Here is a 14128-nt window from a genome sequence, read left to right on the forward strand (position 1 = left end):
ATGAAATACAAAGAGCTAGTTACTTGCCTAATAATTACAAATAGTTTGTAGTAGAGACAGGAATTGAACACAAGAAGGCTTTCTAAATTCCATATACTTAAAAAGTGCATTGTGCTACCTTTCTGTCCTCTAAAATAGATGATATTGCTCTATAATCTGTTGTAGAAGAAAAATGAAGGCTAGTACTTTCCCGGACTTCGGTCTAGGAAATGGGCAATGCAGAACCAGAGGAATCCACAAGGCAAAAGAATAGTTTGCAGATTTGATGTCTTTCAAACTAAATAGCCCTTTCACCAGCAATGTGTTTGTTCCACAGATAATAAAAATTGAATTGCTTTATAACTTCAGGAACACTTAGAGAGCTTCAACTGCCTTCTTCAGCCTGCCCTTCAATAGACAAATGGTGAAAATGTTTCAGTAAGGAGACAAAATGATCTCTCACAGTGAATTGCTGTGAGCCAACCTCTGTTGATATTTCCAGCTCTAGGTGTCTTCCTCCACTCCAAGTATAAGAAACCCTGGCGGCTGGGGGTGGTGGCTCACGCCTGTAATCCCAGCACTTTTGGAGGCCGAGGCAGGTGGATCACGAGGTCAGGAGTTCAAGACCAGCCTGTCCAACATAGTGAAACCCCGTCTTTACTAAAAATACAAAAATTAACCTGGCGTGGTGGCGCGTGCCTGTAGTCCCAGCTACTCGGAAGGCTGAGGCAGGAGAATTGCTTGAACCTGGGAGAGAGAGGTTGCAGTGAGCCAGGATCACACCACTGCACTCCATCCTGGGCAACAGAGCGAGACTGTCACAAAAGAAAAAAAAGAAAGAAAGAAAGAAAAAAAGAAACCCTGGCTTAGCAGTCTCAGCATTCCCTGCTGGTCTCTGAGTTTACTCTCCTAGTAAAATGCCATTGTCAACATCCTGGTGCCTTTTGGTAAAGACTATTTGACTGATGCCAGAGGTGTCTGCTACTATTGTTAATACTTGATGTTTGCTTCTTTCCTTTTTGAGTTCAAATTTTTATTGTTTAAATGGTTATGTTAAAAACTGTGTTCTAGAGTGGGCCAGGAGTCAAAGAAACAAAAATGAGTACATAATATACATTTTATTTTTTTTCTGTAAAAGCAATTATTGATTGAAACCTGGTGTTATTGCCTTTTTTATGATTTCCTGAATGATAAATTTATCATTCCTTTTCCTAATCTTTCATTTCTGAAGCTTGCTGCACTCTGCTAACAGCTTCTTTCTGATTTAGCTTTTGTTTAAGTTCCAGAGTGTACGTGCAGATTTGTTACATAGGTAAATTTATGTCATGGAGGTTTGTTGTACACATTATTTCATCACCCAGGTATTAAGCCTAGCACCCATTAGTCATTTTTCCTGATCATCTCCTTGCTCCCATCCTGCAGTTCCCGATAGGCCCCAGTGTGTGTTGTTCCTCTATATGTTTTCATGTGTGCCTGTAATTTAGCTTCCATTTATAATTAAGAACGTGCAGTATTTGGTTTTCTGTTTCTGTGTTAGTTTGCTAGGGATAACGGCCTTTAGCTCCATCCATGTTCCTGCCAAGGACATGATCTCATTCTTTTTGATGGCTGCAAAGTATTCCATGACGTATATGTACCACATTTTAAAAATTCATTCTACCATTGATGGGCACGTAGATTGCTTCCATGTCTTTGCTATTGTGAATAGTGCTGCAATGAACATATGCGCACATCATGTGTCTCATAATAGAACAACTTTTACTCCTTTGGGTATATACCAAGTAATGGAATTACAGGATTGAATGATATTTCTGTTTTTAGGTCTCTGAGGAATCACCACACTGTCTTCCATAGGGGCTGAACTAATTTACACTCCCACCAACAGGGTATAAGTGTTCCTTTTTCTCTGCAAGCTTGCCGGCATTTGTTATTTCTTGACTTTTTAATAATAGCCCTTCTAACTGGTGTGAGATGGTATCTCATTGTAGTTTTGATTTGCATTTTGCTAATAATCAGTTATATTGAGCTTTTTTTCATATGATTGTTGGCCAAATGAAAAATGTATTATGAAAAGTGTCTGGTTATGCCCTTTGCCCACTTTTTAACGGAGTTGTTTCTACTTTTCTTGTAAATTTGTTAACATTCCTTATAGACGCTAAATATCAGACCTTTATCAGATACACAACTTGCAAAACTTTTCTCCCATTCTGTAGGTTGTTTGCATACTCTGTTGATAGTTTATTTTGCTGTGCAGAAGCTCCTTAGTTTCATTAAATCTTACTTGTCAGTGTTTGTTTTTGTTGCAATTGCTTTTGACAACTCCAACATGACATTGTTGACCATTCCTATGTTCTGAATGGTATTGCCTAGGTTGTCTTATAGTTTAGAATTTTACATTTAAGTCTTTAATCCATCTTGAGTTAATTTTGCAGAGGATAAAAGAAAGAGGTTCAGTTTCAGTCTTCTGCATATGGCTATCCAGTTACCCTGGCACCATTTATTGAATAGGGAGGGCTTTCCCCCATTGCTTTTTTTTTTTTTTTTTTTTTAATCTTTGTCAAAGATCAGATAGTTGCAGGTGTGTGGCCTTATTTCTGGGTTCTCTGTTTTGTTTTGTTGGTCTATGTATCTGTTTTTGTACCACTACCATGCTATTTTGGTTACTATAACTCTGAAGTATACATTGAAGTTAGGTAAATACTGAAGTCAGGTAAGATGATGCCTCCAGCTTTTTCTCTTTTTTTTTTTCAATTCCCATTTATTTTTGACTCTTGGGGTGATGTCATCTTTTCAGTATGAAAAAAAAAAAGCAACAAGTTCAACACAAAATAGAAATATCAAATGTAGGATAGAACAAAACCAAGTGTGGAGGGGGAAGCAACAGCAAAATGAATAGAGATGTTGCAAAAAAGATGGAGGGTTCCCCTCTCCTCTGGGGATTGACTCAAACACTGATGTGGCAGTATACACCATTCCACAGTCAGGGATGTTCATTCTTTCTGGGGGGTAAGAAAAAGTGGGGATTAAGAGGACATTTCTGGAGGCTTAGGGACCAAGGCTAGTCTCTTCTCCACCCCCCTCCCCCAGCCCTTGATCACTTTCTCTGATCAAGGGAAAGGAGATCGAGTGAGGGAGGTAGAGTTGGAAAGGGAAAGATTCCACTTGACAGAGTGGGACAGACCCCTCCAAAGAGTAGAGCTTGGAGGGAGATTGAAAAAGGAGATAATACTGCTGATACTTCCCTTGAAGCTGAGATGGGAAAAGGACATACATGGAGATTAGTGACTTTAATAGCCTGGATTTTCCTCTCCAAATCTTTTAGAATGGGAAATCCCATCCCCTTCCTTATATAGTGACTTCTACCCACTACCTTCTGCCATTTTCTACTTTGAGCTTAGGATGGTGGCCATTATCTACATGGGTTTTCAGCACCTGGTTGGTTCTCAATGGGATCTGGATGAGACCCAGCTTCTTGGAGATTTTTAAGAGGAAAATATTAACTGGATAGATGGAAGGAATGGACACCAGAAGGAAATACAGGGTCACCCAGAATGGCAGAAATCTAGGTTTCCCAGAGTGGAAAGAGAGAGGAGACTTTCAACAAACAGGTATTTATTGAGTGCCTGCTATGTGCCAGGCACTGTTCTAGACTCCCCTCCCAGAAGAAAAAACAAAAAAAAAAAAAAACAAGATAGAGGCAGCAAACACAAATTCTGAGAGAGAGGAAAGGGACAGTTGAGTAAGATGGCTAAGGGAACTGAGAAACCTGAGGTGATGGGGGCTCTGCCTTAGGCCTCCTCTTCAGCCTCCTCACCCTGAAATGCTCCTCCTCTTCTGCCGTGGTATCCTGGTACTCCTGATGCTCAGAGACGAGGTAGCTCATGTTGCTCTCAGCCTCCGTGAACTCCATCTTGTCCATGCCCTCGCCTGTGTACCAGTGGAGGAAGGCTTTCTGACGGAACATGGCAGTGAACTGCTCCAAGATGGGCTTGAAGAGCTCCTGGATGGCAGTGCTGTTGCCGATGAAGGTGACTGCCATCTTGAGGCTATGTGGTGGGATGTCACAGACAGCTGTCTTGACGTTGTTGGGGATCCATTCCACAAAGTAGCTGTTGTTCTTGTTCTGTACGTTAAGCATCTGCTCATTGACCTCCTTCACGGACGTCCGACCACGTAAGACAGCAGCCACGGTGAGGTATCGGCTGTGGCGGGGGTCACAGGCAGCCATCATGTTCTTGACATCGAACACCTGGGTGAGTTCCAGCACTGTGAAAGCTCAATACTGCTGGCTTCCACGGCTGGTGAGAGGGGCAAAGCCAGACATAAAGAAATGGAGGCATGGGAAGGGGACCATGTTGACTGCCAACTTGCTGAGGTCAGCATTGAGCTGGCCAGGGAAGTGGAGTCAGGTGGTGACACCGCTCATGGTGGCTGAGACTAGGTGGTTCAGATCCCTGTAGGTTGGTGTGGTCAGCTTCAGAGTGTGGAAGCAGATATCATAGAGGGCCTCGTTGTCAATGCAATTGGTCTCATCACTTTTCTCTACCAACTGATGGATGAAGAGGTGGCATTGTAGGGCTCAACCACGGTGTCAGACACTTTGGGTGAAGGCACCACACTGAAGGTGTTCATGGTATGATCAGGGTTCTCTTCTCAGATCTTGCTGATAAGGAGAGTGCCCATTCCAGAGCATGTGCCCCCGCCCAGTGAGCGGGTCAGCTGGAAGCCCTGCAGGCAGACACAGCTCTCTGTCTCCTTCCATACCACATCCAGGACAGAATCAACCAGCTCGGCTCCCTCTGTGCAGTGGCCTTTGGCCCAGTTGTTACCTGCCCCAGACTGACCAAATACAAAGCTGTCTGGTCTAAAGATCTGGCCAAAAGGACCTGAGCGAACAGAATCCGTGGTCCCAGGTTCTAGATCCACCAGGATGGCACGAAGAATATGTTTGCCACCTATGGCTTCATTGTAGTACACAGAGATACGGTCCAGCTGCAGGTTGCTCTCCCCATGGTAGGTGCCGGTGGGGTCGACGCCATGTTCATCACTGATCACCTCCCAGAACTTGGCACTGATCTGGTTGCCACACTGACCGGCCTGGATGTGCACGATTTCCCTCGTGGTTAAAATTTATTTATTTTTGCTTGCCTCAAGGTACCTACGGGGCAAGAAAATAAGTAATTTTTTCCTTGCAGGTCGCAGGCTGCAAGGTTGGAATGCACCCCAGAGGCTGGAACAGCGAGGGTTTTTTTTTTTGTTTTGTTTTTTGTTTGTTTGTTTGTTTTGCTTAGGACTGCCTTGGCTATTCAGGCTCTATTAGGTTCTATATACCTTTTTAAATAGTTTCTTTTTAGTTTTTGTGAAAAATATCATTGGTCGTTTGATAAGAATAGCTTTGAATCTATACATTGCTTTGAGCAGTATGGCCGTTTTAATTATATTGACTCTTCCTATCCGTGAGCATGGAATGTTTTTCCATTTATATGTGTCATCTCTGATTTATTTGAGCAGTGTTTGGTAGTTCTTGTAGGGATCTTTTACCTCCCTGGTTAGCTGTATTTCTAGTTATTTTATTTTGGAGCCAGCAATTGTGAATGGGATTGGCTCCCAGCCTAACTGCTGTTGGTGTATATGATTGCTAGTGATATTTGCCCATTAGTTTTTGTATTCTGAGACTTTACTGAAGCTGCTTATTAGCTGAAAAAGCTTTATGACTGAAACTATGGGAATTTCTAAATAAATAATTATGTTATTTGCAAACTGGGATAGTTTGACTTCCTCTCTTCCTATTTGGAACCTTTATTTTTATTTTTATTTTTCTCTTGTCTAATTGCCTTGGCTAGGACCTCCAATACTATCTTGATAGGAATGGTGAGTGAGGGCATCCTTGTCTTATGATGGTTTTCAAGAGGAATGTTTCCAGCTTTTGCTCATTTAGTATGATGTTGGCTGTGTTTGTCATAAATGGCTCTTATTATTTTGAGGTATGTTTCTTCGATACCTAGGTTATTTAGAGTTTTTAACATGAAAGGGCGTTGCATTTTATTGAAAGTCTTTTTTACATCTAATGAAATAATCATGTAGTTTTTGTCTTTAGTTCTGTTTATGTGATGAATCATATTTATTGATTTGCATATGTTGAACTAATCTTGCGTCTCAGGGATAAAGCCAACTTGATCATTGTGGATTATCTTTTTGATGTGCTGTTTGACTAGGTTGACCAGCATTTTGTTGAGTATTTTTGCATCAGTGTTCATCAAAGATATTGACCTGAAGTTTTCTTTCTTTGTTGTATCTCTACCAAATTTTTGGTATTAGAATGATGCTGGCCTTATAGAATGAGTTGGGGAGAAGTCCCTTCTTCTCAATTTTTTGGAATAGTTTCAGCAGTTATGGCACCAGTTCTTCTTTATACAACTGGTAATATTTACCTGTTAATCTGTCTGGTCCTGGACTTTTTTTTTGGTTGGTAGTCTATTTGTTACTGACTTAGTTTCAGAGCTTGTTATTGGTATATTCAGGGATTCAATTTCTTCCTGGTTCAGTCTTGGGAGGGTGTATGTGGTCAGAAATTTATCTATTTGTTCTAGATTTTCTAGTTTATCTGCATATAGGTGTTCATAATATTCTCTGATACTTCTTTGTATTTCTGTGGGGGTCAGTTGTATTATCACCCTTGGTGTTTGAGTGTGTTTATTTAGATCTTCTCTCTTCTTTACTAGTCTAGCTAGCAGTCTATTTATTTCATTACTCTTTAAGAAAAACACATCTTGGATTTATTGATCTTTTGAATTTTTTAATGTCTCAATATCCTTCAGTTAGGTTGTGGTTTTGGTTGTTTTATTGTCTTCTGCTAGCTTTGGGGTTGGTTTTCTATTGCTTCTCCAGTTCTTTTAGTTGTGAAGTTATGTTGTTAAACTGAGATCTTTCTAACTTTTTGATATGGGCATTTAGTGCTATAAATTTCCCTGTTAACATTGCCTTAACTGTGTCCCAGAAATTCTGGCACATTGTATCTTTGTTCTCATTAGTTTCAAAGAACATCTAGATATAAGCCTTAAATTTATTATTTACCTAAAAGTCATCCAGGAGCAGGTTATTCAATATCCATGTAATTGTATGGTTTTGAGTGAATTTGTTAGTCTTAATTTTAATTTGATTGTGTTGTGGTCTGAGAGACTGTTTGTTATAATTTCACTTCTTTTGCATTTGCTGAGGCGTGTTTTACTTCTGATTATGTGACTAATTTTAGAGTATGTGCCATGTGGCAATGAGAAGAAGGTATATTCTGTTTTTTTTTTTTGTTTTTTTTTTTTTTTTTTTTTTGTGGAGCGATCTCCCAATGTCTATCAGGTCTATTTGATCCAGTGCTGATTTCAGGTCCTAAATAACTTTGTTAATTTCCTGTCTTGATAATCTGTCTATTATGGTCAATGTGGTGTTAAAGTCTCTCAGTATTACTTTGTGGGAGCCTAAGTATCTTTGAAGGTCTCCAAGAACTTGATTTATAAATCTGGGTACTCCTGTATTGGGAGCATATTATGTTTAGATCTTGTTGAATTGAACCCTTTATCATTTTGTAATGCCCTTCTTTTATCTTTTTTAATCTTTGCTGCTTTAAAATATTTCTTGTCAGAAACTAGGAATGCAACCCCTACGTTTTTTGTTTTCTATTTTCTTGGTAGATTTTTTTCCATCCCTTTATTTTGAGGCTATGTGTGTCATTTCATGTGAGATGGGTCTCTTGAAGACAGCAGACCAAAGAGTCTTGGTTATTTATCGTGCTTGCCACTCTGTGCCTTTTAATTGGAGCATTTAACGCATTTACATTCAAGCTGACATCATGATGACAGGATGAAATCCACACATAACAATACTAACCTTGAATGTAGACTTATTAGTGTGGTTACTTTACAGTGTCAGCGGTCTGTGTACTTCAGTGTGTTTCTGCAATGGCCTTTAACAGTCTTTTCTTTTCATATTTAGTACTTCCTTCAATAGCTATTGTAAGGCAGGTCTGGTGGTAACAAATTTCCTCAGCATTTGCTTGTCTGAAAAGGATCTTATTTCTACTTTGGTTATGAAGCTTAGGTTTGCTGAATACGAAATTCTTGTTTGGAATTTCTTTTCTTTAAGAATACCAAATATAGACCCCCAATCTCTTCTGGCTTGTACGTTTCTGCTGAGAACTCTGCTGTTAGTTTGATGGACTTCTCTTTGTATGTGACCTTCTCCTCTCTAGCTGCCTTTATTCTTTTTTATTTCTGTCTTGCAGAATCTGGTAACTATATATCTTGGGGATAGTCACTCTGTTGATCATCTCACATTAGTTCTCTGTATTTCCTGTATTTGAATGTTGGCCTCTATGGCAAGGTTGGGAAAACATTCATGTATGATATCCTGAAATATGTTTTCCAAGTTGCTTACTTTCTATCCTTCTCTTTCAGGGACACCAATGTGTCATATATTTGGTCTCTTTACATAATCCTATATTTCACTTTTCTTCATTCTTCTTTATTGTTTTTTATTTATTATTGTTTGACTGGCTTAATCCAGATAAACAATTTTGGAACTTTGAGATTCTTTTCTCAGCTCGGTCAATTCTGTTGTTAATATTTCTGATTGTATTCTAAAATTCTTGAAGTGTTTTTTTAGCTCTATTAGATCAGTGTGGTTCTTTCTTAAAATGTGCATTTTATCCCTTGCTTCTGCATCATTTTCTTGTATTCCTTAGATTCCTTGAAGTAGGTTTCAACTTTCTTCCTAAATGTCAATGATCTGTCTTTCTTTCTGTATTCTGAATTCTATTTCTGACATTTCAACCATTTCAGCCTGGCTAAGGACCGTTGCTGGAGAAATGGTGCAATGGTTTGGAGTTAAGAGTACATTCTGGCTTTTTGAGTCACTGGAGTTCTTGCACTATTTTTTTCTCATATGTATGGGCTGATGTTCCCTCAAATTTTGAAGTTACTGTCCTTCAGATGGGTTTTTGTTTTTCTCTTCTTTGATACCCTTGGTGGTTTGATTGTAGTATATGGTGAGCTCAGTTGATTTGTTTTGGATCTAGTCCACTCCTGGATCTTGGGGTAGCCCCCTCTGATTACATGACTCCATGCTCACATATCTTTTGTTGAGTGTTCTGCTCCACAGCGCTCCCTCAGGCAGGGACTACAGTTGGCAGACAGACCATATTCTCGCTGAGTCACTCCATTCTGCTATCCAAGTACTTCTTAGGGGAACACAGAGATGTGCCTGCCTATACAGTTCTGGCAGAAGCTGGAAGCTCTAGCATGTGTAGCCTGTCATGCTATAAGAGTCAGGATTGGATAGAGTTGCCTGCCATGCCATTCAGGTGTTATGAGTGCAAAAGGAAGTAGACCCCTTTACACTCCAAGTATTTTAAACCATTATCTGATCCTGGGCCAAGGGAAGGGGGCACATATTACTTAAAATGAATATAAAGTTATATTTTAAACTGGATTTGACTTACTCCAAATATCTGCAAGTAACTAGAATAATATAGCATCCATCCAAGATATCATCAAGAAAAGAGAACTAAACAGAACATAATTTAAAGACTGAATAATAAATTCAAACCATTTTATCCTACCATTCCTACTGTTGAGACTACTCTGTAAGCCAGTTTCACCTACAAAATGATACGCACTAAACATATACCATCCCCTCCATGATGTAGTTTATGCTTATGTTTTCAAACCTGCTTATTACCACTCTAGGACCACCCTATACTAATGTCACACCAATATGATTTCTTTTTCCTGAGCACATCAAGTTTTTTCACTCCTTAGTGTCCTTGTACTTGCTGTTCCTTCTGACTGGGATACTTTTTCTAAACCCATGCTGACTTATAATATCATCTTCTCTTTCAATATTCAGTTAAAATGACACCAGCTCTCTGAAGCTGACCTGATTCCTAGATGATTACTCGTCTGCCCTTTCCCATTCCATTCCCCACCCTGGTCCCCTAATCCTTCAGTCATTATTTTTTTTCAACACTAATAACTACAATTTAGAGTTATCTGAGAACTTGCCTGTCTCATCCATTAGACTTGGTGCTCCAGTGTCTGACCCTTTGTTTTGTTTATTTGGTTTTCTATAAATATAAAAACAATTAAAGTTTGATTTTAAAATAAGAGCCTAGTATTTTTATATAAGCACAGCTGATCATGGAAACTAGGTACTATGCTAGAACAGATACATAAATTATTTTTCTGAGCCAGTTCTTCTCGGAGTGAAAACTTTATTTATTCATGCACCAAATATTTATTTTGTTCTTATCATATGTTAGGATTTTGCTCAACAGTGAATAATTTCTTATATTTTATAGATTAAAAAGCTCTTTCATATCTACTTTTATCCTAAGAATTCAGTAAATATTTGCCAAATTGAATGAATTAATAATAATAATAACAATAATAATGGCAATTGCAGTTAGTAAGAATGAACTCTGTACTGGGCGCTTGCTAAACATCTTGGTTAATCTTCATAACAGCTTTAAAGGGTCAGGTATCATTAACTTAATTTCACAGATGAGGATATCAAATCCCAAAAGGTTAATCTGCTATGGTTCCACAGCCAGTAAAAGGCAGAGCTATCATTGAAATCTAGGTTATGCTGGGGGTGCCCTTGTTTGGGACAACTATGCTCCATGGTTGAAATAGTGAATAATTACATGAAGGATCAGTTGTCATTTATGAATCACAGGCTAAGAAATAAAAACTGCTTTTTGTTTTGCCCATTTCAATCCAATGTTCTTGTCTTATTTGTTTTGGAATGCAAAGTCCTGCTGTATGAATGCAAGATGCCAACTTGACATTTTAGAAAAGTAAATCAGTTACAGCAAAACCAGTAGGGAAGACTTCTAGAAATCCTCTTGCCAAGTCTTACTTTTATAAATAAACAAAATTCCAAAGAGACTGAAAATCAAGGCACGAGTTAGTGACAAACCTGAGATTCTGTATGATCTGTAGACAAACAACTTAACTTTGCTGATCCTCAATTTTCCCATCAGTAAATTAAAGATGCTATTATTATACTGTTCAAGACTGTTTAAAAAAAAAAAAAAAAGATTTAAAAAGAGACTGCAGGTGAAAGTCTCTTCTGTCATGACTGTCTCAAAACAACTGCTCAATAAAGGTTTGAGAAAATGGTAAGGATCAATTTCCACTGGCTTAGTTTAGAAGCCCCTATAAATCAGAATGGCACTTTTCATTGCTTTTCTCCTCCACCCCCAGAACTCCGCAACACACATACACTGTTTCTAGAGTGAGGCTTATCATCACTTGAGATGACATATGACTTGACAACTAGTTTTTCAGTGAAAAATTAGTAAAGAGATTTGAGTTACCTCCAAGCTCTGGGTGAGTTATGTGAGAAGGGACTACCAAAAAACCGAATGTGATTTTATATTGTGTTAATAGAAGCCTGATGTCTGCATAAGACAACAACTATCAAAGGGAGCCTTCAAAGCTGCTTCAGACAGATACACATGGCAACAAGGAAGGGGGCTTGGCTTTGCATGGTCCCAAACTCAATTTAAACAGTTCGCTCAAAGTTGAATAAGATCAGAAGCACTGACTCATGTTTCCCAAACTCGGTGGCACTCAGTGCAAAGATCATAGCCAACTTATTAATGAACCCCAAGAGGTATGCATGACGGGGCCCCTGACATGAGCCATTTATCAAAGGTTCTCTCTCCTGAAGATGAGTCTGCTAAGAAGAGCAAATTACACCAGGAAGACTTCTAAGAGAATAAAGCATTGAGAAAATGGGGTTTGGAAACCCCTATGGGGAATTTTTTCAAAGCCAAGATATCTGGAAGAAATTATGTTCCCCAGTTTTAAGTTTTGTCTATATGGCCTAAGTCAAGAGATAAATTAAGTGGCCTCTCAAGTTGGACAGAATCAAAGTTATGATGATATATTACTTTTTCCTTGCTTCTCTCTCTCTGTTCTCCACAAAGAACCCTCTTTCCATTCCTCTGTTAAAACCACACAGCAGAGGTTGCGGCGCGGGCGGCGGGCGGAGCTGGTCCAGTTGTGCTGCAGCTCCGCGCGGCCTGCAGTCCCGGGCCCGCGCCCCGCCCCGCCCGCCCGCCCGCCTGCCCGCCATGGAGGCCGGCCCCGATGGCCCAGCTGCATCCGGCCCCGCCGCCATCCGCGAGGGCTGGTTCCGTGAGACCTGCAGTCTGTGGCCCGGCCAGGCCCTGTCGCTGCAGGTGGAGCAGCTGCTCCACCACCGGCGCTTGCGCTACCAGGACATCCTAGTCTTCCGCAATAAGACCTATGGCAACGTGCTGGTGTTGGACGGTGTCATCCAGTGCACGGAGAGGGACTAGTTCTCCTACCAGGAGATGATCGCCAACCTGCCTCTCTGTAGCCACCCCAACCCGCGAAAGGTGCTGATCGTCGGGGGCAGAGATGGAGGTGTCCTGCGTGAGGTGGTGAAGCACCCCTCTGTGGAGTCTGTGGTCCAGTGTGAGATAGACGAGGATGTCATCCAAGTCTCCAAGAAGTTCCTGCCAGGCATGGCCACTGGCTACTCTAGCTCGAAGCTGACCCTACATGTGGGTGACAGTTTTGAGCTCATGAAACAGAATCAGGATGCCTTCGATGTGATCATCACTGACTCCTCAGACCCTATGGGCCCCGCCGAAAGTCTCTTCAAGGAGTCCTATTACCAGCTTATGAAGACGGCTCTCAAGGAAGATGGTGTCCTCTGCTGCCAAGGCGAGTGCCAGTGGCTGCACCTGGACCTTATCAAGGAGATGCGGCAGTTCCGCCAGTCCCTGTTCCCCGTGGTGGCCTACGCCTACTGCACCATCCCCACCTACCCCAGCGGGCAGATCGGCTTCATGCTGTGCAGCAAGAACCCGAGCACCAACTTCCAGGAGCTGGTGCAGCCGCTGACGCAGCAGAAGGTGGCACAGATGCAGCTGAAGTACTACAACTCCGACGTGCACCGCGCCGCCTTCGTGCTGTCCGAGTTTGCCCGCAAGGTGGGTGGCCTGCGGGGTCAGGTGGGGGGACCCAGGGACCCAGAGCACCCTCCTGACTGTCCTCGTGTCCCTCCAGGCCCTGAATGATGTGAGCTGAGCCCAGGCGCCACCGCGGATGCCACCCAGGACCTCGGACCTTGGAGCCTGCAGGGTGCCTTGGCCCCTCCAGCCCTGGGCCAGACCTCCTCCTGGCTCTCGCCCACCAACCAAGTGTTACAAGCCCCAGAATGCTGCCCGGCCTGCCCTGCTAGGCGGACTGTCTGTGTGTCTGTCTCTCTGGCGTTCCACCTCCAAGCCTATACCAGCTGGGTACAGCGCCATCTCTCTGCCTTCTGTTGCCCCTCACTCACCAAACACGTGTATTTATAGCAAAAAAAAAAAAAAAAAAAAAAAAAAAAAAAAAAAAAAAAAAAAAAAAAAACCACACAACAGTTACCAAGCCAGGTTGCAACACAATTGAGTAAGCTAGTTTTCTTAACATCTTTTGGCTGAGGAGTAATTTGAACAGCAAGCATAAAAATTATACTTCTTACTTCCAGTTCTGCCACTTGATGAGACATTAGGCAAATAAGTAGTAATCTCGTATCTTTGAACCTCTGTTTTCTCCTACATCAAATAGAATTATCAACCACTGATGTGTCTTTCTCTTATCATCAGAATAAGAATCAAATCAGTTAAAATATGGAAAAGAGCCTTGTAACCTCTGACAACTTGTGCCCATATAAGGCACTGTTACTTTTGTCATTTACATTCCAGATGTCAGTTATGTTCCTTAAGTCTATACCATAGACTTTTCCATGTATTCATTCAAAAAATATTTTTTGAGCTTATAGTATCTGCCAGGCATTGTGGTAGTGTCTAAGAACATAGCAGAAAAAAAAATAAAAATAAAAAAATAAAAATAAAAATAAAAATCTCTGCTTTTGTGAAGTTTTATTAACGAATAGAAAATAAATGAGGAAACAAACCTATATGAACAAGATACTTTCAGATGGTTATGGGTACTATGAAAGAAAATGAATGAGGAATTGTGATGAAGAATGTCTGGGATGAGGAAGCTACTTTATATCAAGTGATCAGAGAAAGACATTTCAGGAAAAAAGAATCACATTTAATATTGAGCATAAAGAA

At 40.8% G+C, this 14128-nt stretch overlaps 1 protein-coding gene and 1 pseudogene across 1 annotated transcript; one reads left to right on the forward strand and one right to left on the reverse strand.

Annotated features, from left to right (window-relative positions):
* Positions 1-3767: 3767 nt before the first annotated feature.
* LOC104665001 lies at positions 3768-12111 on the reverse strand (annotated as a pseudogene).
* LOC104665002 (spermidine synthase-like) lies at positions 12110-13418 on the forward strand. Its single transcript, XM_030934101.1, is given in 2 exon segments — positions 12110-12997; positions 13074-13418. Coding segments are annotated over 2 exon segments (909 nt in total). The 3' UTR covers positions 13095-13418.
* The last annotated feature ends 710 nt before the right edge of the window (positions 13419-14128 follow it).

Source organism: Rhinopithecus roxellana, chromosome 7 (assembly GCF_007565055.1).
Source record: "Rhinopithecus roxellana isolate Shanxi Qingling chromosome 7, ASM756505v1, whole genome shotgun sequence".
Lineage (NCBI taxonomy): Eukaryota > Metazoa > Chordata > Mammalia > Primates > Cercopithecidae > Rhinopithecus > Rhinopithecus roxellana.